Here is a 26323-nt window from a genome sequence, read left to right on the forward strand (position 1 = left end):
CATGATTTCAACCAGACAATTACATATTGCAGGTTCCCTATTACACCTCTTCAGTCACCACAAGGTTCCCTATTATACCTCTTCAGTCAGTACAAAATGACTAAAGCCAACTCATGAATAAAAATACCTCGTCCGTCATTAGTGTTGCAATTGATCTTCCAATCTCATGGTATTGTTGCCCTTTACCCAACGGTCCAAGAAGAATAAACAAAAATCTGCAAGTTAAATAAAAATACTGTATAAGGCAGATGAATGCAAGTAACTATATACATTACAGAAATACTTATTTAAAATTGGACTAGAAGAAACTCTGTCAAACACAGATACAAGTTTATGGGGCCCAATAACATGCATCCCAGGACCCTGAGGGAACTGGCTGACGTAGTTGCCAAAACATTCTATGTCATATTTCAAAAGTCATGGCAGTCAGGCAAAATCCCCGGCGACTGGATAAATAGGGGAGATTTAGATTAGATGTGAGGAGGAAATTCTTCACACGGAGGGTGGTGAGGCACTGGAACAAGCTGCCAAAAGAAGTTGTGGATTCCCCGTCCCTGGAGGTGCTCAAGGCCAGGCTGGATGGGGCTTTGGGCAACCTGATCTAGTGGGTGGCATCCCTGCCCGTGGCAGGGCAGTTGGAACTGGATGATCTTTGAGGTCCCTTTCAACCCAAGCCATTCTATGAAATATTATTTATAATCTCCTTCAAGATCCTCACACACATATTTAAACATGAAGCTCTAGTTAGAAAAAATGTGAAAATAACTTCCAGAAATATATCATAAGCTTCACAGTCAGACTTGATTGAGACTACCAAAACCTCCTTACATAACAAACCTTATCTTACATAATAAATATATGCAGTTATAATCTAAATACAGAAAACTTTAACATAAATTTAATGTTAGTTCTCTTAATTTAACAGAACCAATTACTTTATTGTTTCTGTTAAATTTTATTACTTTATTACATGGTAGTATTATTGCAATATCAGGGTAGTGAAATTACCTCTGAATAAAAATAATTTTAAAATCATTTTTTCCTCCCATTAAGAAGGCTCTAGATAGCCTCTACTCTGGGCTTGGTGTTCTCTAAAATGCACAGGATATGTTCAAACGAAATAATTTCCAGGTTTGCTGAAATGCAAAAAAAAAAAAAAAAAATTTGACTGTTTAACATTATTAAATTATTTTAAAACCAAACTTTTCACAGAAAATAGTTTTCTTAATTTTTCATTCTTTAATTTTCTTTAGGCCAAAAATCAAGACATCTGCCTTGTTTTAATTTGTTTGTTTTTTTTGCCTTTTTTTTTTTTTTTTTGGTGGGAGGTTGGGAGAGGCAATGGAGAAATGGAGAAAGGCTTTAGAAGTTTTTTCAAAGCTAAGTCTCTCAATGTCCCTTATACACATGCATGAATCAGAGAAGATGAAAAAGGTCATATCCAACGTAACTACAAATTAAAGCAAAATTTATACTATATTTATATTATACTATACACTTAAATATATACTAAATATACACTAAATATACTATACTATACTTATTATTTTATACTAATTATTTTATACTATACTTATACTATCTGACTAGGAGCAAGGATTTGAGTCTCAGTATTTCATATTCTAGATGAATGCCATGAACAACTGGAATACAGTACTGTCGTCTGCTAGAATTCTACTTTTACAGAAACAAAAGAGGGAAGGAGAAAGAGACAGAATATATGCAGACAAAAAAATAAAAACCAAACAAAAACTGAAAGCCTGCTTAACAGTTAAGCCAGTGAGCTCAGACATGGGAGAATCAGACTGGAATTCTGAACCAAATCAGCCCCAGCTGGAAACAACGTATCTGCAGATCTACTTAAAAGCTTCATATTGGGCTCCGAAGTCTATTTTAGACATGACAATAATTCCTTATAAATTGTTCTCAAAGCCAAAGTACTTTATTAGACAAGGTTTCAACTAAGAAAAAGAAAATCTAATAAAAATTTATGGTCAAAAGTCACATTCACTTTCATGCAAGTATCTACAAAGTAAATTTTAGAGGAGCATAGTATTTACAGCATATTTTTCATCCATTTGCTATCCCTAGTTAATCAAATCACAAAGTTTTTTTTCCCTTTAATTATTTCCTGTATCATTTTTTTTCTTCTGGACATAATTCTGCAGTATCACACAAGTAGTTTCAGTTCCAGATGAAATAGTCTACGACATTGCTTTGCTGCTGCTTCAGCTCCCCAGTATTTCATCTGCAGTATTACCTGTTTGTATAGGATAAATTCTGTTTTGTAGCCTGACAAGCTATCTTTTCTACTTCTGCAAGGAATTATTTTCTTCGCACACTAACAGCATGTTTCTGAATATACATATGTATAATTTAAAGGGCAGGTGGCACATTTCATAACCCAATACATGGTGAAACTCACTGAAGGTGACATCACCCTGTCTCCACAAGATACTTAGAAAAACAAAAAGACACATAAATCTAACTGTACCTAGTTGGAATTGGAACTTCAGCTAGTCCTGTAAGCAGCACTGCAGGAGATAACCTAACAAAAGCAACAACTGCACGGTCCAGGAACTCCAGTTCACCAACTAAGATGTTTGATGCTTCAGCTCCAGGAGGTATCTTTTTCATGAAGTGTAGGTCAACCTGGGAAAACAATATCAAATTATCAATGAGTTATTTCCAGGGATTTTTTTTTCCCCTGTTTTGGCCAATGATGGCATTATATTTTAAATTTACAATTATTTTCATTATTCAGTTTCTACTACTCTTGTCTGTCAAATAACGTTTCAAAAAATAAGAATGTTTCTCAAAAACTGATTTTTTAATATTTTACTAATTTTATCTTGTAAACATAGTTAAAGTACTCCAGAAATAATTATAAAGGCAACAAATCACAATATTGGTAAGAATCTAATATTAATTTCCTATTAATAATTTTAACAAAAATCGTAACAGAATCAGTAATTCATAATAGAATAATTAATAGCAGCAGAAGAAACTAAGACACCTCATTTTTCCATAATTAACAAGTGTGGAGATCATGAATTCTTATCTTATAGTTGTCATATTATAATATCAGTGAGAAAAAGAACAGGCTCTACCACCCCAAATTTTCCTTCTACTGCTCTAAGTGAGATCTATTTTTGTTTTCATATGGACTTTCATATGGGGAAGATACTTCCCTTCTACTGAAAACAAGAGAAAATAAGCTATGACCACAATTGTCTCAAGAGAGAAAACTAAAGGAACAAAGCAGAACAAAAATTTTGGAGTTTTAAGGCTATGGTGTTGACTTTTCATGGGGGGGAAGACAGGAAAAGAAAAGAAGCAGCTTCATCACAACATTGCTATGTAAGCTCTAGGTATTTGCCAAGGAATGTGTTTATTTGTATTTATTTTCTCAGTACCAACCTAAAGTTTATAACAAAGATCGACATGAAATAATGGAGTATATAATGTATGTTTGATTTCATTATACACCAGTATTGCCTACATTTCAAAATGCATGAATTTTGTCATTTGCTTTCCTTTTATTAATCTAAACACAACAACAGCAACCAAATCCAATATAAACTGTTAAAGTGGACCATTTTAATGTCTATCTTACAGCCATCTGTCAGTACTAGTTTGCATAGTTTTTTGGTAATATTTAGAAAATTGTTTTCTTGCAAATGGCTCTGGCAGTAAATCAGAATTCAGATATAATACAGTTCCCTCTGTAAGAAATCTTATTTCTCTAAGATCACAAAGAGATGCTACCGTAAGCTAATCTAGACAAACAACACCTCACTAATCTATGAGACAAACATCAAATCAACCTGAAAGGTTGGAGCCCAAGTACTTCATCAAAGTATTACTGAAATAAATTTTTCTGTTCTCCACTCAAATCACAAAATGACTCTTCAGGGTTAAATACAAAACCCAAACAGATTCACTCTGCATCTACTGGTGCCATTTTAGGTCATTTCTACTTGAGAGAAAGCAAGTAATCTTCCAGGCACAGGTACCAATGTGCACTCTGTACTGATTTTACTTTATGAATGGATTTAGCATTTAATAAAGTCTTGTGTACCACATGCTACAGTTGTCACCTTAAGGTCCCACCAACATACAGATCACAGGACCAAGACTCAAACCTGAAAGAAATACTCAACCCCATCTACCAGAAAGTATTCCTAGACACATTTCTAGTACTACTGATAGCTTGAGAGTACAAAATCTTTAAGGTACTGAACTGAGCCCCAGTCAAAAGTAAAGAGAAGCATCAAACCGGGTAAATAAATGCAAACCTGAGGTGTCATTTCTGCTATTTAACAAGCACAGAGGTAACCCTGAGTGAGTTTGGGGCAATTGTAAAAGTTACATTCTTTAAACACTCCTCCTAACCTATCCACCATTCATCTCTTATTGCAAGAAGTCTTTAGTTGGACAGGCCTCACGTAGATCTTAATCTTAACCCTAAATTGAGCCACATTCATGACTTGGCATTTAATAGCCCCAAAAGGCTGCTATTAAACATCAAAGTAAATGACCAATGTGGAGTCCATTCCCTTCCAGGCCACCTCGAGGAAGGAAGAAGGAGGGGGAGGGCTCCCACAGAACCAAACATAATTTGGCATGAAGACAAACAGAAAATAACCAACATTACTTCTTAGGAAAGTCCTGACATGTATTCATCAAATTTACTTATAAGCAGAGCTATCCAGTGTTCAAAAACAAGTCAGCTATTTCCCATGGTATTTGAAAGACCAAACTCTATCTGTATTGGAACTGCAGTTTTGATTCATAAATACTGTTTCAACATGGAGCACAGAAATGTTGCCTTGAGAAGGGACATAGCTGCAGTCTGTTCACGCATTTCATATTTCAGGACAGTTGAAGATCATGTCAGCCTTTGTTGGAAGAAGCAGAGACCAGCAATTGTTAAACTGCCATCCCCATCCTGCTCAGAGACACAGGATAAAGTAGTGCTGTGACAGACCATTTAGAACACCCTCATACTGTCCTGGGAATACAAAATCCTCATGGTGTTCCCACAGGAAGAGGAGCAACACATTTTCAAGTACAAACATCAGAAACTACATCTCCCTCTTTATGCTACTGAAGTAACATTCAAGACAGCTTTTCCTGATGTCTCATGTAATTCAAAAATAGATACCAATACAATCAACACAGTATCAGTGCCGTATTCGTGTTGTTGATGGTTGAATCAACTCCAGAATTTGGAATATTAGAAGTAGCCCAAGGGAGACAGATTAGCAAAGAGAGAATACGTGAGGTAGTCAAAGGTGCTTTTTGGTAGAAGATAAATTAAATTAATATGTGGAACAAAATTAGAGCAAGAAATCACAATACTCAAAAGAAAATTAGTGTACTGCTCTACTTTCCTCTCAATCTGTGCATATAATTCCAATTATAACCATTGGGAGTTGCTGCAATAGCACATTTCAAGGGGAAATTGTACTTTACTTATGCATCTTCAAAAGGATACATGTATCTATTTAAAGGCAGTCAAAAAAGGTATTTAGATTAGACTTCTTTAATGTTATTTCATTCCTGCAAACAAAAGCTTCTTTCATATTCCTGACATCCTTGTGGCTATCTAATACTGCTGAAGCTAGCCAAAAGATGACACATTGATCTCTTCACATGACACTTTAAATAGGAAGAGCTCTTTTGATCAGCTAAGCTGCAGCACTATACAACTAGTGGCTGAAGGATCAGATGATGCAGCCCCGTTCTTGTTTAATAAAAACCATGCATATAGATAATAGACCAGGATTTTGATCCTACAAGACTCAAAGCAATTGTGGAAATACGCAAGAGAAGCACTACTGAAAGTCATGTCATTCCCAATAGGTTCTTGTGAGCATCATCTCTGCACAGCTTAATGTTGAATGGCCAGCTTTATTTCTATTTGATATCCTTTATAAAAATGTTATACCTTGATATTAGAACATTTGCCAAAACAATTAGTTTTTGTTAACACTTTTAAAATAAATACCAGCAAACCAAAATTATAATTGACTTTCTATATTCTCAAGTATTTTTAAAGAATTAGCCTGCATTTTTTTTTAGCATGTCACAGTTTATAGATCTCTTTTCTACCTCTGAAGAAATATGGTCCACAATACATCCCCAGCCCTCCTCCTTTCTTCTCACCATCTTTGACAACAAGATCTGTTTCCCATCTTTATTTCAGCCATATACCATTCCTAGTCTGGCATGTTCAGTCAAGAATTCAACCGGTGCAAATAGCTACTGCTGCTAGGAAATATCTCTGGCACCAGATGGAGCAATCACATAACTCTACTTTTAGCTCAGCTGCACTAACATTAAGATTCAACAGACTCAAAGTGCTGCTCTTCAGAATTTTGGTTTAAATTACCTTTCTTCACTTACTCAACCTTTGTTGTATTAACGTGTCAGTTGAAGCCATCTATTCCTGTCAGGTCTGTCATCTGTATCTAATGTGACAGTTTGTTTTAGATACATACAGACTTCTTAAACAAATTAGGATTCTCCTTTACATTAAAGCTGAGAAGCTGTTTGCTTTTCTTTGCTATCTAACATTGAACTGTCATTGCAATCTCCACTACTGAACAGCTAACATCTTTTGTGAAGTGTACTGAAATATCTTGGCTTGCCAGAAGTATTAAGTTATAGGTTTACAGAAACACATTCTGTTTGAGACATCTGGAATCCACGATTGCAGGTTATAAAAAGAGTAGTTTGCATTCAGGCATTACTTCTACAAAAGTACAAATCTGAGAGGTAAATCCAAATTGTAAGAATTCTGAATTACCTTCCTTATTAAACAATTTTCTGTTCATTTCTAAAAACTCCCCCTACAGCTACATACCTATTGTATTGTTACGTAATAAATGTGTATCTATGTTTTTACACTGGTTCCTATTACCAGTAATTTATCAGGAAAATTAAGAATTCTTTTTCGTTAGATACAAACCCTGAGTTGCACTAGCTATGAAAATTTTTAATGCTCAAGTAAAATTTGCACTTCATAGCTTTTCCTAATTCACATGGATTCTTTTTTTTTTTAATTAAAAAAATCTGTTTGGTATTCAGGAATCTCTCTTTGCCGTCAGTGAACACTTACCTTGCTAAAGTCAACAGTGCTATTTTCTCTGCTCACATCATTTTTGTTTTCAATACAGGCTGGAGCAGACTGTGGGGAAACAATCTGACCTGCTAACAAAAAATACCATTACAGAATACTAACACTCACTTCTATAAATAAAGCAATATTCAATGAAATATTTGGTAGAATTAAAGAACTATATACATTCCATATCATATGTATATATAGAAACATCCAAACATGGCATTTTAATTAAATACTTAGTTAGAGTAACAGATTCTCAAAAATGAACATTTATCACATGCAGCTACAAATTGGAGAACGTAACTTAGAAAATACTCTTGAATATTGGAAGACATATTCTTGAATATTGGAAGATGAACTTTATGTGCCAATTAAAGCTTATGATTTTTAAGTTATTACATTTGAAGAAAGTCCTGCATTTATATAATTTTTGTAAGTAACTTGAGGAACTGCCAAGTTTGGGGCAGTATCTGTCTGCAAGACTACTCCTCACTGAATAAAACAGGACTACTAATATCCATAAATTTACTCATGTGTGTAAGAATGTTCTGATTATAAAACATACTACAAAACCTAGCATAAGAGTGGGCTGCTATAAAAATAGTTATATTGGATATTAAGATGATTTCATCTCAGTATTGAACAATGTGATATAGACATGTATAAAACAAATGTTTCAGCAAACACATTTTCAGAAAATTCCTGTGACGATTTAGTATAGTATTTTTTAGAAGTTTTAAAAACATCTCAAGATGAGAAGAGTTTAAACACGCCTCAGTCTCACGTAGCAAACAGTAAGCCTTGTGACCAGCTAAATTTTGCCAACCAAAGCTCAAAAAGAAAAAAAAGGATTAAGTAACAAATATAGGTCGCATAAAGCATATTTTTACTTAATGCTCCTGTGCATCGCCAGAGGACACCACACACACACACTGAGGGCGTGGGGCTAGCAGTAGGGCATCATGCAAACCCCATGGGTTAACTGGACATTCCCTGCTTGCCTTTACTCTGTCACTCTCCCTGGCATGGCAGGAGCTGCTCACAGCTCTGAACACCACAACAAAGTACAGAAAAAAGTGCTAAGTGTATGAGCCAACTATCTCTTACTGCCCTAACACATACCCAGGAATAACTGCAGAGTCCAGCTGGCCCAGAATCAGCATCTTGTGCCCAGCATATATTTGTTTCCATAGCAAATAAAGTCTCTCATATGACTAAGAAATGATGATGTGAAAACACTGGTTCTGGTGAAAATCAACCTAAACTTGCATAGTAACAAAGACCATATGCTCAAGACATATGAAGATAAAGACAGTCCTAAGCTAGGCACACTGTTTGGACAATTCAAAAAGCCATGGTGTGTCCGCCCTCACATCTTGTTACATCCATTTGCAGTCTAAGCATATCCTCAGCCAGCTGGGAAATGGAGCAATTTGCAGAAACCAGACCTAACAGAACAGGAGACACGCAAAAGTATCTCAACCATGGCCACAAAACTATAATGTCCAGCTTCTGTCACAGCTGACCAGTGCAGTATCCTTGTCTAACTCTGGTCACGAATTGAGCTTGAGCTCAATTAAGCTGAGAAACTTGCTCAAGGAAAAGGTTGATTTTCATGACAATCAACATTCCGTTTTCCATTAGGCAAATCTCCCACGCCACAAAACAGTTTTTTGACTTGTGCTGCATCCTGGTAGCTTCGCCAGAGAGATTTCACTTTGATTAAGTACAGGCACAGAATGTTTCAAAAGGTATTAGTAAAAAATCTTATTAAATGTATCAATCTTTAAAATGTAAATACTTTTATTTTCTCTCTGATTCAGGACAAAGCTCAAAACAAGAATAGAAATTCGGGCTTTTGTTCTGCACCACAGTGAAACTAACAGGAAGCAACAGAAAAACAGACACATTTCATATGGCAAAAATTATGGATTAACTTCAGAAGGCAATATATTAATGAAACTTAAAAGAATTTACATAAAAATAAGACTATGAATTCCTAAGTTTAACATGGGACACCCTTTGCCAATTGGAAGCCAGCAGTTCTTAAATATGCAAGATAAAAGGCCATGCAACATTTCTGTTTTAATTAGAACTTACAGAAGTACCACTGAGTTCTATCATTGCTCCACCATCATCACTCGGTATCCCCATGCTCTATATTTCACACCATAATTTTTTTCTGTATTGTTTATTTGGCAGTCTTACAACTTTTTACAGGAACTATCCTGTAGTATTATAACTTTCAAAATAGCATATATCTATTATTTTGATGACAATGTGCATAATACATATATATACATAAATGTATATTATAATGTAACAAAAAAACCCTCACAGTGATTCTAATATAGGAGCCATAAAATGCACAGGGAACATTTCTACCTTAACTTATTCCCAGGAAGCCTTAGACTTGCTTAACTTACTTTCTTCCTTTTAGAAACTCCTCTATAATCCAGGAACTCTATGAATGGAAATACTTGTAATAATTAGTCATACAAATATACACATTATGTTATAAAGATGTTATCCACAGGAAAGCAAGAGAGGTAGTAGTTCATTGTCTTTCTGTTGCTAATTATGGATTTACATTTGAACTTTTTTCTGGACCCACAATTTCAAGAAAATGAGAGCATGTATATCTGCCAGGGAGAAAAAGATTCTGACCAACAAAAGAGATGGACCACCTATTATACTACTGAATTTTTAACACCATAATTTGAGGTGTCAAAAGCATCCTAAGCAACTACTATAATGGTCCAAAGGTTAACTTTTAAACATTTTGTCCACTTTTCCTTTAGGTAGTAAAAATATAGATGGTGGGAAATAAAAGCCACAACGAGTAAGTATGGGAAGTTTAAAGAATAGCATATGTTCTTTTTCTGTGCCAACAGAAGACCTCAGACTCTGATTTTCCCATATGCTGAAGTAATCTGAAAGAACACAAGTTTTACCTTGAGGCAGTAAGAGACATTTACATAGCTCTGTAACTTAAAGACAGCTTTCTGGATCTTGGAAAAACAATTTGTTGGGTTTTTTTACTGGATTGAATAACAATCAAAAGATACAAAGTAGAGAAGATAGGTAATTTCTCTTCTTACATTTCTCCTATAGATCATAGGAATTTTTTTTAAGTTTATCAAACACACTGCAGGAATGCATGTTCATAGTGAAACAATACAGTCTGCAAAATGACAATCAGCAACTTGGTCTTTGTGCAGCCCTTCAACAGAAAAGGAAAGACAGAAAGCAACTGCTTTTCTGGAGATATTTTAACTCCTACACACATTTAGTTTATTAAATGGCCATATATTTTGCACTTCAAACAGGTAGATGCTGTGCCATGGTGGCCCTCTCCCTTGTAGAAAGACTATAAGACTACTCGTTTTCACATTTGGTAGCTTCCTGTATTCCAGAGCTACAAAGATGGCTTGAACTTAATTTTGTGTAAAATTTCATGTTAGAGGAGACTTTTTGAGGTGAATACTCTCAAGCACATGAGAAATTCTCTCTGGGGTAGGACCAGAAGTATACTGATGGAAACCATGTGCATCACCATGCTACACTGGTTTTCCATTTATTATTCAGCTTTCAAATGCACGTTGGCAAGTATGTATGTGCTTTATCCTCAAGTGTACTTTAATTTCAGCAGCTGATTGTTTTTTCTGAATGAAGGACATGGTTATTGGCATCATGGTAGTCCCATGAAACACCAATCAATTAAAGAGCTGTGTGAATGAAAAGGGGAACTGCCACGCTACACCTGGACCAAAAAGAGCAAGCAATATGCATTTCCTCTCTGATTTCCACCAAAATCTCAGCAGTCACCACTGCATCAAATTGTTTCTTAAATACAGCTACGCTAAATCCAAGTCTTATAGAAGTCCTTATAAAATCTACAGCTTAAAAGCCTTTATTTATCCTGCAGTCAATCTAGATAAAGCATCTGAAAAGCTGCCTTCTTTGAGATGTCATCAGAGAGCCATCCAGATTTTTTTAAGTACCAATCAAATATACAGTGTGGTATCATTGAAATACCCAGCCTACATACAAAGGAACTTAATACCTAACAGATAAAACCATGCTAAAATGGATGTTAAGGCTTATCTATGTACAAAAAGCTAGTATCAACACAGTTTATAAAAGTTTTAAAAATTATCTTCTAAATTGTTATACATAAAAAGCGATATTTTTTTCAGATAATGTGAAATTGACAGAGCTTCGAATAGAGAAAAAATTCACACAAAACAATTGTCATGCAAAGCCAAGCCACATAAAATCCATCAGGTCCATATTTGTTACACTAATTGAAGTTTGCATTTGCAGATACAGAACTGAACATTTTGAGACTATTAGTCTTGTCAAGTAAAAAAAATAAACAATACCAGTAAATTAATCTCACATACAACATACTTTTAGTCCCTAACATTGAAGGCTTCAGACATTTAGCTATGAATGTTGTATTTACTAATCAATATCCAAGAGGTCTCTAGAATGCCAATGACAAAAACCAAGAACAGCGTTATTCAGACAAAATCAAAGTTAACACAAACTGGATGCAACTGAGACATCAAAGGAATTTTAACCAGAAAAAAGTAGTTTACATTTTCTAAAGCATATGTATTTTTTCTCACTGAGAAAAAAAAAGTCTGATTTGCAAGCCAATTATCCTAGCCTTCAGGCTTTTCACTGTAATTTGTAACCAACTTGCCAAATCTAAATGGACTCACTGTCCACCTAGGCCAAAAAGCAAAGAATGAAAAGCACTAAGTTCTCCTAAGTACATATTAAAATTCTGATATAACAGAGCAGTGACACCATCTTTGCACACTGAATTGTATACATATTTTTAGGTATCTTGATAGATAATATTTTAAATCAGTGGAGAGCCATCTCACTCCCATTGTACCTGTATAACTGCAAGCAGAATTTGGTGTTTGCTAATGATACATAATAAAAGAGGATATGGAAGAAGCCACTTAACCCATTTTTCTAACGGTAGGCCTCAACCTCTAACATAATTCACACAAAGTCATGCAGTTTTAACTAAATTGCTATGATTTGCAATTTTACAAATTGATGCAAGAAAATGGATTTACAAAGAAATAGCATCAAAAATTACTTTTTCCCAAAAGAACAACATTATTCCACACAAGCTTCTGATAAATGTGCCACAGCTGCTGACAAAGGCCTTAAGTATATTTTAATCACTATAGCAAGAAGTTGCATGCTGTCAAGAAACTGAGATGAAGACATGGGTGTACATTTGAAATGATCTGAAGCCCAAGCAAGAATAGGTATTTATACTACCTCCAAACCTTCAGGGAGTTTACAGAACCCAAAGGATAGGAGATGAGGAAGATACAGAGATGAGATGAGCCTGTTAGAGACAGACACAACAAAGACAGAGCAAAATAAAGAAATACAAAGATGAATGATACAGTTTTATACATACAGATTATACATTTTAACATGGGTACGAGGAAATGTGGAGAAAGGATAATTATCAAATGAAAATGTTTTTAAATACAAGTTATATTTTAGTAATACAGTAACCTGTGGAAAATATATTTTGATTAAAATGCATACATTTGAAAAGAATATAAAGAAATACAGTATTAGTTAGCTTAAACTAGAACCGTCATTGGGCTTGGCTTCACTGCAAGGAAAGCAGGAGCAATTCACCTGATCCAAAATCACGACTGGCAGAGAACTTGGGAATACATATGGCATTCACTGCGACCTATTCCCAGAGCAAAGGAACCCGGTCACATACCTAGGAATGCCTCCCTCCCTTTTCATGGGGCTCCAAGTACTGTCCATCTGTCTCCATAGGGTAGTATTGACATCATCTGAACTTCACATGCTGTAAAATGGCACTGAGTTATGGCATAAGCGCTTGGACTGATGATTAGGAGAGATTAGGAAACTGAGGAAAGTAACAAACGCCATCAGAGAACTGGTAATTTAGATTTAATTGGGATACCAAAACATGCTGTCTTAAATTAGATGCCCAAGCATAATCTTAAACAACTCTGCAAGTGCTCATATTTCCATTAAACAATGAAGAAGTCCAAACTGGCCAATCATACTAACTGAAGTAACTAGAAAAATGCTTGAAAGAGAACCTGTCAAAATAAAGTGCTCCAGCAGCTCATTCCATTAAATATGAAGATCCCTAATTTAATATGCCATTGATTTCTTCAAGTTCTTTGGCATTTGAATAAACATCCCCTTAGAATTCCAGAATTTGTCAAAATCAAATATGATGCATGGTATAATGCAATTTTTATGTTAATAAAGTGTGTGTTCATATGCCAAGGGAGAAGCAGTTATAAATGGCATACAGAAATGGAACAGAAAACACGCACAAGATCATGTTATTATGGATAAAGAACACTTCAACGGTGTGCATGGAAGTACAATTTGAAAGTCATTAATCCTGACATGCACCACTCCCCTAGTTCCTTCCTCTTCAAATTTAATCGGTAAAAGGTCTGCTAGATTCCATTACATATATACACCCACACGTATGCACTCTGAAGCCTATAGTAAAAGTGAAATAGCTAGTCAAAAAAAAAAATTTATATCATGAAAACTTCTTTTCCTAACTTCATTATCATTAAATCCACTACTTTCCTGTGCTTTATACACTTAAATTCTGAATTGAAGAATGCTTTATAGAAGTGGAGAGGCTTACAAAACTATTTTAGCATTCCTGTAACGAAAGAAAGGTGTGTATTCGCAATTGTCTTTTGACTTTTTAGACCATGTCGTGGGAATTTAGACACAGTTCTCAGATATCAGAGTGAAAAACCTATTAATCTCAATAAAAGAAGTTAAATCACTCTCCAAACCAAACTTTCTAAAGTTGATTTACTAATGGCAAAGATTCCTATTTTTTACCTGCCTTTTAGAGCATTTATGCTAAAATTATTGCTACCCTCATAGCTAATAGTTTTGGGTATTTGGTGTCAAATTGGATTAAAAAAATAAATCATTTTTGCTGCTCTTATGCCAAATTTGACTGTCGCTTTTTATTGGAACATCAAAAGCAGGCTTTTAATTCTCACAGTTTTGATGCTTAATGAAAAGTGAAAGTTAAACACAGCATGGCAGCATTAAAAATGCATGGTAAATCCATAGCACCCTGACATCTTAGCCCTGCAGAGGATGTGAAGAAAAGCCATTGTAAACAAAAGATAATACTACTAAATACAAAGCAAATTAATTAGATGGTCTGACAGACTCTTAAACAAAGAAAAAATGGAGGGAGAACATATGTACAACTATCATCCAACAAAGATATCACAGGGGCCTGTCAGCAGCACAGCCATATATGGAATTCAAGTTTACGTCTTCATTTTCAGACTTTATTCTTAAATATCTGGAATTGGAGACACCAGTAAACTAGCATAGTCAAGAACTTGGACAAAGAAGGGGTTTTACATCCTCGACTGTATGTACCTCATAGCCTAGATGGCAGGGACTTACTCCTCTGAACGACCTATTTCATGAACTACAGATCCCTCTTTGTTTTGACCACTGATTTTTATCAGTTATACTGCCTTCACTAAAACCAAATTTAACCAGACTAAGAATTTTCTTATAGCCAGAAAAAGTCTCTAACTTCCCCTGCATCATTCACCTTCTTAAAGGTGCATGTATCTCTGGACTGTAAGCTCATCAGTAGTATTTAAGATTACCTGTTTTTCTCCCTACAGTTTTCTATGAATTAAGCTTCCCATCCAAAAAATAAAAAGTAAAAATAAAATATTTTACTATTTTAATATATTTTTAGTACTAAAAAGAGAGAACACTACTGCTACTGTTGACAATATATGGAATATTTTTTGTTCATATATACTATACCATGTTTGTGCACAAATGGGTAACTAGCAAGCTAAAATAACGCTTCAATTGTACTTTACCAGTTAGTCTTCAAGAAACAAGGAAGTGTCTCACAACACACTCCTGACAATAATATCAGGTTTTAACTCTTAATTTTGCTTTCTTTTACACACACTTTCACGTAATTCAAAGCTGTATATTAACAACACATTTTTGTGTTATTAAGAGAAGCTTGTACACATGCTCTATGACAATCAAAAAAATAAATATATAGCTGCAGTGAGCATAACACTGTAGCGGAACTCTAGCATCATGGATCATGGGGCAATGGCAGGAAAAAATGATCAGAAAACTCTCTCCTGCCCCTGGCCAAGTTTCTAAGGACAGCAGAGTTCCTGAGAATTGAACACCTCAGCATAAATTCCTGCATAATTTACATGCCATGTGTGCTAGCCAGGGTAAAGAAGTAACTAGGACTATGCTAGAAGAGGCAGCAGTCCCCACTCCTTTAATCCTGGAGTGCTCAGGTAACAATTGCCTCTTAAGCCCATGGGATGCTTATTGGCTGGTGTCTTGAAGTGAAAAAAAGAAAAATACGTTTCTTTTGAAAACCAAAAATTTAGATGGAATTTTCCTCTTCTAAAGCTAATACTAATTTTAGTAGACTTCAGGTAATAAAATAAAGTTCAAACCTTTTAATGTAAAAGGGTAATGGATGGTAAGAGAGAAACATAAAATAAACCAACCCTTCTTTGCTTTATCATAGGGCCATCATCTATTTTGAAGAGGTCAGTACAGGAGACTGCCAAATGTGCATTAACACTTATGGAATGCAAGTAGAAGAGCAGTGCTTCAAACTGATTAGAAGATATCTGTGTCCAAAAAGACTGTTTTTGGAAAGCTTCACTGTAATTTAGCTAAGAAGCTGATTTACTTTTCCATAAACGTTCCTACAATCGTTTAGATTTTTACTGTTTACAGTGCATTTAACTTAATTTAAATAATATAATGGCAGTGATTGGGTGATTTTTTAAACAAGGGGTTAGAGTGCTCTGAGGCACCTCTACAAAAGCATAGGAACTGGAAATCAGTAGTTTTTCTTCTTGCAAAATAAGCACAAACAGGTGGAAACCTTTAAGAATGTGTGCCCCCCACTTAAACAATCACTTAACCACTGGGTATATGAAACTAGTGTTTTCAATATGCTGTCCTGATTGGAATCTATTTCTTTTAGAATTAAACAGAGATATGAAGGTTCCCACAAGAAACCGAGGCAAAAGTGAGATGTTTCTGGAGGGAATTGCTGCATCAGTTCTACTAACATACAGAGAAAGTTACTGAAATTGAGCTTATAATATTTTCACGGCTTGTCCTGAGGGGTCTTTTTAAGGAGACCTACTTGTTATATATGACCTATTGTAAAAAGCTTATGGAGTGCAAGCATCTGTCTTTCCTCCTATAGAAACTGAGGAATACGAACATCATAGCATTAGCTTTCTTAAAAGTTACTCTAGAATATTTGTTTAAGGCCATCAGCAAAATTTGCATAAAATCAACAGAAAAGTTGCCTTAAAAAGGATGGACAATCATCCAACTTAGCTTTACTATTACTGTGTATCCATACACATAATCACTCACATCTTAACGTACTTTAGTTTTTCCTTACTCTTAAAATGTTATTGTGGCATGATAAATATGTTTCTATTTTATATCATCTTCATATGCGATTGTATGTTGCCTTTTAGGTCTGACAGTCACTCCTAAGCAGCTAGATTTAGAAGTACCTATTAAAACTTTACATAGCAATGGCTGAAAGAAATGATCCTTCCTTGAAAACAAAGATAATCTTTGTGTCAATAGCCTTGTTTTTCCAGATCAAACCTCACTATGACTCTCTCACTCTCCCTTCCTGTCCTATGCCTCACAGAATATAGGTACCTCTTGCAGCACCTGTATCTGTGGCTGTTTCCTCACTCTCCACTTCTCCAGGTGACAGGTGAGCTCAATACAGCCCTGAACAGAGACACAGCAGAACGGATTGAGATTTCTCTAAAGCTAAGGCATTTCTGGAATAAGAATCACTCAGCCCAGTGGTGCTCAGACAAAAATGTTGTGGGTATTGTGATAATACTATGTATGGAGGCTCAGTAATTCTGCAGTGCGTAACTCTAGTGAATTAACTGTACATATAAGGAAAATTTTGCTGTGAGTTTCATTACACATGCTTGTGTTCATGTAAATAAGAAAGAGGAATAAGAACAGATCTTTCACTATGATTACCAATAATAACAGTATCGCGTATAAGGGCTTCTATAAAAGCAAGAAAGAAAAAAGTTAAGCCAATATTTTACTGTAGAACAACTCTGCAGACTTGCTCTTGCATTTTCATAAACATCATTTTCCAAAAAGTGATTTTCTCAAAGAATAATAAACAGTTCTTGTGTTTTGTCTCCAACGGTGTTGCCTTGAAAATGTTTTTCTCATTTTAACCCTGCAAACTCAACTGCAAAATCTCAAACACTTTGCCTAAAATGCCATGCATGTAGTTGAGGGGTACTGCACTGGGGACAATGTATTATGCCAGTTGTACAGGACAGAATGCCACATTAACACAGCTATCCTGCTTCCAACACCTGAACTAGTTCACATGGACATATCTGCACAGCACTGGGTTGTTCCAGATTCCTGAATTTCAAATTTAAGCAAGCGTGTTACTGAATGCATGAGGAACCACTCTCTCACGTAAAAGGTTCTGTTTTTACACAAGAACTTTTCAGAGCATAATCACTTTGAGTTCAAGCTGTGGGTACAAAGCACACACAACACTGAGCAGACAAATATTATCGAAAGCTGAAAATGCAAAATAAAGCAACGCATTACCATTTTTATCCATGGAATGTGGCTCAGACTGCTTCTTTCCAATATCAGCAAAGGATCTCACAATTGGGATCCTGTTGCTCAGTTTCTTCTGGTTCTGATGGTGATGCTGTTTCAATAACGCCTCATGCACTCTGTGACGAACATCCTCACTGAGCTGCCCAGAGCCCACCTGCTGATCCAGAATCATATCTGAAAAATAAATACATAAACATAGTAAGAGAGGGGAAAGGAAAAACTTTGCTTAAAGATGTTGCAATAACAATAATTAGCGCCCTATAGGATTACCGATGAAAGGTATCTGTTTGTTTAATGTGACAAGTATTAAAGCATGGTAAGTTTTATCTAGAAGTGTTTCACTCCCATAAATAAATGTATAGATAAATAAATAATGGTATTGATGTAACAAAGTCAATTACTCAAAAGGTATGTCGTTCCCATGTTAAGGTCACCTATATAACTCTGAAGACATTCCCTAAGCATTCCCATACACAACGTATTTAAACCCAAGATTATGATGTATATAAGGTGCCTCCCCACCACCCCCCACAACCAATACCTTATGTGCTACAAAGGACCAGCTTACTGTGAGGAGAAAACTTTTTGATTCCTTTTATGGTTACCACAGAAGATCACAGTCTAGTTCTGTTTCTTACAATTACGGTTACAGAACTTTCAATGCAATTAAAAAATATATATATGCAGTCGAGTTTCCCGCATTTGGGGAAATCGCAGGGGTAAGCACAGCCGGAGTGCAGGGGATGAGCCTTGCCCTGGGAAAACCACCTGCCTGATCATAGTGTCTCCCCTGAGGTAAGATGATATGGGAAACTTTGAAGCATTACTGGGAAATAACCAACAGGATCTCTTTCTACTGCCTGATGCCTATGTTCATGCAATAGAATCGTTACATGGATTTGTGAGTCAAGCTGATCCTGCTGCTAAAATAATCAGTCATTTTTCCAGTCTTCTGACAGAAATTATTAACATATTCACATTCAAAACTCCTAATAAGTATGCATTACACATTTTGAATAGGAAAGAATTGTTGAGAATTTTGTAGGGCTTTTTTATCATTATTTTGGGAAATTCTATTAGCAATTAGTAATAATGCTTAACAGAAGGAAAGGAAAAAAAAAATCTGTATCAAAGCAAGTAAAACAGCATTTAAGTACACAATGTCCTTACACATTCATTAGAATAAACTGTGCTGCACAAGAACAGTGATAAAATAAAGCTGAGTCAAAAACTTCTTGTACTGAAAATTCAGACAGCTCATGATTCTGTGCTGGAGTCAGATTCATATCTACCAGTAAACTCAGTGGCAAAGCAAGCAGAACAGAAAAAATAAAACGCAGATGCACCATCACTACAGAAATAATGTCAGGTCTCTGATAATTGCCAAGAGCACAATTGAGAATATAAAGCATTAAATAATTATACTAGTTAAATGCAGAGTTTAATTGCTAAGACAACTACCCACTGTATATAAATTAAAAAAAAAAAAAACACAACCATTTTTCTGAAGTTCTCAGAATCCCCATAACAATCCAATGTGTCATACATCGCCACTTTAAGAACTGAACTATAACTGCATATTTTGCTTAAAGTGAAGGGGCTACCAACAGCTCTTTATGGCAACACACGCAAAAAGACATGACTAGGTCCGTAGCCAAACACAGCTGTCAACAGATGCAAACATGAGAGATGTATCCACATCTCACCATGTAGAGCAGTGCAGAGCTTTCCAACATTGCCTCTGACCCTCTCCCCAGTGTTAGCAACTGTGTTCACCAAACAGCTCATGCCCAGGAGTAACACTGCCTGGTGCTGTGCCTACACTAATACAGCTGATCTTTGGAGTGCTTCACCTGTCTCTAAAGGCAACTTTTATCTCCAGGGTTAACTCAAATGCCACCAGGTCAGGTCACTCTGCACCCCCAGACAAGACAAACGCATTTTTACCATTACTCTAGACTGCCACGGAAAAGAGAGAGAACTACGGTAACAAGAGAGTGACAGGCAAAACAGAAGGTAACACAAGTTCAAGAGAATACCTTCAGTAATTTTTTTGCAGAAGGAGGCAAGAATAAGGACAGATTTGTAACACAAGGGGAAAAAAAAAAAAAGCACCAGCTCCAAGAAAAGTATCCATTTTCCTACTCAACTTTACTACTTTTTGAGAAACAGCCTCTGCCGTGAAGATAAGACTATCTTCCCTTTTAGACAGGCATAGTACACGAACTGGCACATCACAGTTCCCAAAACAGGCCAGTAATTTCTGTAACATGAGAGCTAGCTGATCTTCACAGGAAAAAAAGTAAGTAATAATCATATAACTTAAGGCATAAATACTAAAGCACAATTGAGAAGATCCTTTTTAATTCTGCTGACCATAATACAAATTGTAAAAAGATGAATAAAGAAGCATTACCTTCTTTGAGTTGCTCTAAGACAGAAATCAAAAGGAAGAGCTGAAAAAAAAGGACTTCTCTAGAACAGTCAAATTTAGGGTTGTGGTCATCACCTTTCTTACAGATCAGTGGAACTCCACTTGTACGGTGTCATTCCTGGAATTACAGTATTTTCCATATTAAATACTAATATATATTAATTTCTGAGGATGATGTCACTATTTAAGATGTGCCACTTGAGGAGAGAAAATGCCAAGAAAAAGAAAATCGTATCGCTCTCCTCTTACTAGCTTGGATGCTCTGCCAGACTCACTAAGAGTCACACAAACCATGGAGGGAGGTAGTGTTGTATGCCAGTATGGTGACTAACAACTTGTATTTCCTTCCAAACTGAGAAGAAAGTGGCTTACCTCAAGTTTTCTTTTTTTTTCACAACTTCCCCTTTACAGTAGCATGTCTGACACATGCAAAAATGGGAGATGAATTCAGAATTGGGAACAGTGAAGGCTACTTTTTTTTACCTTGATACTCCCAAGTTGTCATTCCTTTAAATACAAATCTATTTACAATAGCAGCTATAGTTTTAGTGTAAATTACTGCCAGAATCCTGTATTTTAACCATTTTCTCTAAACCTGAACAGGTTTGAATAGTAATAAGAAGACTGACTCCATTAGCACCTACCATTATAGGATTCCACTTCAGTTTCTTCACAAGTTTTTCAATATATCTTTTAAAAACCCTAGCCTCTGCAACGTCAACGATAACTCTCTTGATTACAAAGCTAAGCTTGAAAACACGGGCCACACAGTTTAAGATCTGAGAGTAAATGTTTAAAAAGAATGTTTTTAACATTTCATTTTCAAAATAGACACTAATTCCTCCATGCTGTGTCAGGAGGATCCAATGTGATCCCACCAGCTGAAGCTGCACCTGCTTTCCAAAGTTGTGGTTTCGCACTTTTGTATCTAGAGCACGTGACCATTTCTCATATAACAAAAAAAGAGAATAGACCTGTAACTTTGCAGCAATGTATCTCAGCTATATACCTATGTAACAGCAGAGACTCTCCAGGGTTTCTGTGCTGAGCAACAAGGTATGGGCATTTTTTTCTTTTAATTTTAAAAGAACATTCACGAGAAAAAATCTTGGTGAGCCCTTCTATCCAGGGATACAGATCACCATTATGTTTTTCAAGGCTGTTTCACAACCATAAGCAGCTTTCAACGTGACAATGTGTGGAATATCCAGCAATATAGCTTTACCCAATCTAATTGCTCCTATCATACCATTTCTTCTGACATTAGGAACACTAAAACAGAATGTTTCTTCAGTAAGGAATCTGGACTTATAAGGAACCATGATATATATTTTTTAAGCTTTTAAAGACAGGTACTCTTCCTGCTCTAGTCACATAAAAAGATTCAAAGGAACTTGAGGTTTCATGTAATTTCAAAAATGCTTTCTCCATTCAGACTCCGTTACAATACATCATTTACACAAAACATACCCATCTGTAAATTGATTTTGAAAGCAAATGTGAGTACTTAATGTGAGCACTTAAACAAGCTATTGTACTAACTCAAATGTAACTCCTCATCATCTGTGAACAATTTACCCAGACTGCAAATTAAAGCATCAGGGGTGCAGACACTTCAAATTAGGTCAAATATAGTGTGGCTCACATCTATAACCCCAGCAGAGCAAACCATATCTACCCCACCCCTAGGGTCAGCTAGGATGTAAAAGCAGATTAGCTTCTTTCACTCACTGTGGAGATGACTAGTACATACCACAGCTTCATTGTGGGTGCTGTACAGAGACACACAGCCAGATTCCTGTGGAACCATCCCAGGTCCAAACAAATAAGAGAAGTTAAGAGAACGCTCAAGTGACAGCTCTCTCCCTGCTGCTCAAGGTTCACAGCACACCCATCATGTCATGCATATAGTTCAGGGAACTCCGAGGTGAAACACAGAATAAATTTATATAAGGAGTACTGCATTTGTAACAAAATACCTCTGAGGTCAAACAAGTAACATCTAACCGACAGACAAGCTAAACTGGGCCTGTCTTCTGCAGTGGTGAGTAAACAAATAAGATCTGGAGCTCTTACTTTTGAGCTGTACAGCAGACAAAATACAAGTTCGGAATTCATGGGCCTGATATATCCTGATATTCTCCTGATATAGGTTGGCATTCACAGTTTACAGCAGGAGAAACTGAACTCAATATACGCCAGTGAGGTTACTGGTATTTACACCTCTCAATCTTCCAAATTTTGTAACTGCAATTGCAGGACAAAATGAGAGATTAATGATAAAAAAAATAGTACACATGGGCTTTTCTGTGCGTCATGACTGCAGTGACAGCTGACTACAAAACCTAATTTAAAAGCCAAGGTTTGTTTGTTTTGCAGTTGTTTTCTTTCCCTTAAAGACAGGGGAGAGGAAACACAAGCAACCACAAAGCAGTGTTTTATGCAGGACATGAAGCTGAAATGCTGTCTTTTATACTAACCTGCAACCTAATATATATGTTTACCTAGTGAGTTAGGCACTAGAAGCACTAGAAAACTAACAATTAGGATTCTTGATTCTGGTGTTTACATGGGTGATTAGATGTGAGCTATCTAAGCCAGCGCATTTAGCCTGTTCAGCTAAGGAAGCAGCACGTTCCAGTGCACTGAGTGCCAGGTGCTATTTTCAACTCTACCTGAATTTACTTTGTTCAACTTCTCAACTGAATTACTTGAAAAGTTACACAGACAGTGAAAAATGTCTGCTTTTCAAACAAAGAGTCTGCAATTTTACTGAAGAACAAAGGCTAGCATGTTCACAAAACTGTAAATAGTAGACTAGGCTAATATTTCCAACTTGCAGCTCAGAGAGTAAGCACTGCTGTAACCCAGAGCTATCCTAACACAGTGGATGCTACCAAAAGAACAATGGAGGCCTCATAAAACAAAATATTTTGCATCTCTACGTGGAGCGTGAGTCACGAGTGACACTGGTTCTGTCTACACACACAATGAAAAATGAAATTGACTTGTGAAATCTGTAACGTTCCCAAATTTGTGGTTAACATGGGAAAACACCAAAAAAAAAAAAAAAAGGATGCCATGCAACTTAGATGTTGGTAAGAGCTTTACAGTTCACCCACAGACAAAGGAATAAAACCTGATAAAGGCTTCTCTGTAGAGGTAATCACAACATGGTAAGCTGTAAATAAAGCAAACACAAACACCTGTGTAAGTGAGAAGGTGAAAGCTCAACAAAAGAGAAGTGGAGGGTCAAACTGAGAGAAACAGACTGCTCACAGGCAATCCTCTGCTTTGTTATTGTGTTTGCAATAAAAGCTAAGTTTACCATAAAAGCACTGTCAGAAACATAATAAAGCATGAGTGTCACAGCTGAAACAAAGGAAAACAGTGAAATAAAATCTAAACTGGAGCCAGTTTAAATATTAAATACATCATTATGATGGAGTAATATAGCTTAAAGCAAACAAAGACAAAAGAAGACTTTTTCAGATTGAAAGCTTAACGTGATATTACCAAAATCAATAAAGATGCACACTTGGGATGTAATGCCCTGGGTCGTTGAGCACAGAGTTCAGTGACCTCAATCACAAGATTAAGCTGTTACACAGATTGAAAATTCAGTCGTGAGAAACATACAAAAGACTGGTTGGGAAAAAAACAGTCAGATCTCTGGATTGGAAAGCATGAGAATATTTAAAATATTATTTTTTAATGAACTTTCTTTTCATTAATAAATAGGACTAGCTAATATTTCAAATGTGTGCAAGTCACCAAAGCACCACCATGCAACTCTGAGGCCACAGTTTGTATTTTACAAGGTTTGACATTTGTTCGTAGTACACTCTGCACAATTAAAAGAAAACACGAGATCTATGATTCATATTTTAGAGAATGTATTGCCATTAAAGGCTGGACCAAACAGTTTTTGAACCAAACGATACAAAATGGCATCATATGTTAAGTGGAAGAACCTTTTCGGTTCATTCAGTGGTTACAATCAAAAAACCAGATGGTAATCTGAGAATCTACACGGTTTCAAAGGAACTAAATGAAAATATCAAAAGAGAACATTTTCATCTGCCAACTTGAACAACACAGCGAAGCTGCTCTCTAATGGTGCAGCCAGATTCTGGCAAATACCTCCTCAAGAGACAAGTTCCAAAATAAATTGTTTTGATTACATAGATTTTTCAGACTTCCTTTTAGCATATGTTCTATACAGAAGTGATCGATAAAATATTACTACATCAAATGTTCAAAGGAATTCCTTGTGTTTGCAGTGCTAGCTTACTGATACAGGAGCCACAGCAAAGACATATGAAAAAAGAGTCAAATATTAAGAATAGTAATAAAGAAAACCTAAAATATATTTAATAAAAATGCACTTTTAGAAGGATACAGTTCAGCAGAGGAACTGAGCTGTTTTCAAAGAAAAAATAAAGTCTCTCACATAAAATTTAAGAATAAGTTGAGAAATGTCAGAAATGGTCATGCTGTTTCCGTGTTTGATGACAACGTTGGAAATTCATCTCAGGAGTCTCTACTACAATAAGATACTGTCTGTGAATTTAGCATCATAGGTATGAATAAGCTCTTTATCAACACAGAAAATTGGGTGTCTGTCCAAAGAAATTTACAGTCTTGTAGATCAAGTCATTTTTTAATAAGAGTTGGAATGAAAAAGAATCTAATCAAGAATGGACAAGCTGGAAGACAGGATGATTTAAAAATTCTCACCACGTCATTGGTGCCAAAATATTTTTACGCAGAACTATCAGAGTTTCCAGGGATGAAATACAAAATGTTCCGAAAGCCATACAAACAGTGTAAGAGATGTTTTTCATCTGTAGATTTTACCACAAGCCCATTAAGGTCTTAAAACACAGACTTTAATAAAAGAAACTTTCAAGGGCTAAGTGCTGGGGTTTTAATGCTTTAGTAAGTGTGTATAGATTAAAAGCCTTGACTAAAACAAATAGGAATTTTTTGTCTCAATTTAGCAATGTAGATTAAGTATAACTCTTTCAAGGATACAAAGACTGGTACCGCATTTACAGTATAATTTGAAATTGGAATGTAGCCCAGATAGCAAGATGTTACCAACAAATACAAATACACAACATGCATTTCTCCCTAACAAAGCATTAAGGCAAGTAAAAAGAAAAGAAAGTACAGGTGAACAACTAACTTACTTGTTCTCCAAAGATATCATGAAATACAGTAATGCAGAAAATTATCAACAGATTAGGTTTAAAATGACAACAACAAAAAAACTCTGGTAATAAACTGTTAATCAGAAGCACAAGAACTAAAGTTAATCTAGGGAGTGGAATGTTGGTAACAACTGAAGCCAAGAGGCTAGTTTCTTTGAACTCTCATGGTCAGGATTGTCATATACAACTGAAATACATACCAATGCCAGGGTGAAAACAATGTTTGAATTGTATAGCACATAATACATAGGATTGTAACTACTGACAGTGAATAACAGCTGAGTACAAGAGACAGGAAAGGATTTCCTGAGAGATCCTGCCTCATGCTCAGGTCCGGCAGTTGTTCATAAGGAAAAAGAGCACACCATCACATTACTGGGAATTGTCACATTTCTAACATACCTAGCACACATTTCTTGGTGGCATGCTTGCCACCACTACCATTAAAGTCATTCCTCCTACCAGTGATGCCTAATTTGTGCCACAGTCTTTCTAACATTTTGTAAACTGGAGAGAAGGAACTACATACATAGTAGTACAGTAACAAATTACAAAGAAACATGACCAAGGAAGAGGAAAGCAACACAAATAATAACAGACAAAAGCAAATGGAATAGCAACTCTATTTCTAGGGAAATCTCTCCAGAGGAACCTGAGACAGAACACGGGTAATTTAGAGAATGACTCACTCACAATAAGAACCTGCTGAAAAGTTGCTTAAAAAACAACAACAACAACAACTCACTGCTTTTTGAATCTGCAGTGGGAAAAAATCCTTTCTCAAAGACAAAGACA

General features: G+C 35.8%; 1 protein-coding gene and 1 pseudogene across 12 annotated transcripts in view; both read right to left on the reverse strand.

Annotated features, from left to right (window-relative positions):
* SLC4A10 (solute carrier family 4 member 10) overlaps nt 1-26323 on the reverse strand; it is a 155908-nt gene that overhangs the window by 39296 nt on the left and 90289 nt on the right. For 10 of the 12 annotated variants that reach the window (XR_001203416.3, XM_048072289.2, XM_048072291.2 and 7 more), the window contains 4 exons: nt 17864-18052; nt 7127-7218; nt 2495-2652; nt 128-215 (listed from right to left, as the gene is read on the reverse strand). Coding sequence is in view for 11 of the 12 variants with exons in the window: in XM_048072289.2 (XP_047928246.1) it covers nt 128-215; nt 2495-2652; nt 7127-7218; nt 17864-18052 (527 nt within the window). In the remaining variant the exon portion in view is untranslated. The remainder of the gene's footprint in view (nt 1-127; nt 216-2494; nt 2653-7126; nt 7219-17863; nt 18053-26323) is intronic. The other 2 variants (XM_013171324.3, XM_013171327.3) reach the window with 1 other exon arrangement.
* Nucleotides 18563-18671, reverse strand: LOC125183772 (U1 spliceosomal RNA; annotated as a pseudogene).

This window comes from Anser cygnoides, chromosome 6 (assembly GCF_040182565.1).
Source record: "Anser cygnoides isolate HZ-2024a breed goose chromosome 6, Taihu_goose_T2T_genome, whole genome shotgun sequence".
NCBI classification, from domain to species: domain Eukaryota; kingdom Metazoa; phylum Chordata; class Aves; order Anseriformes; family Anatidae; genus Anser; species Anser cygnoides.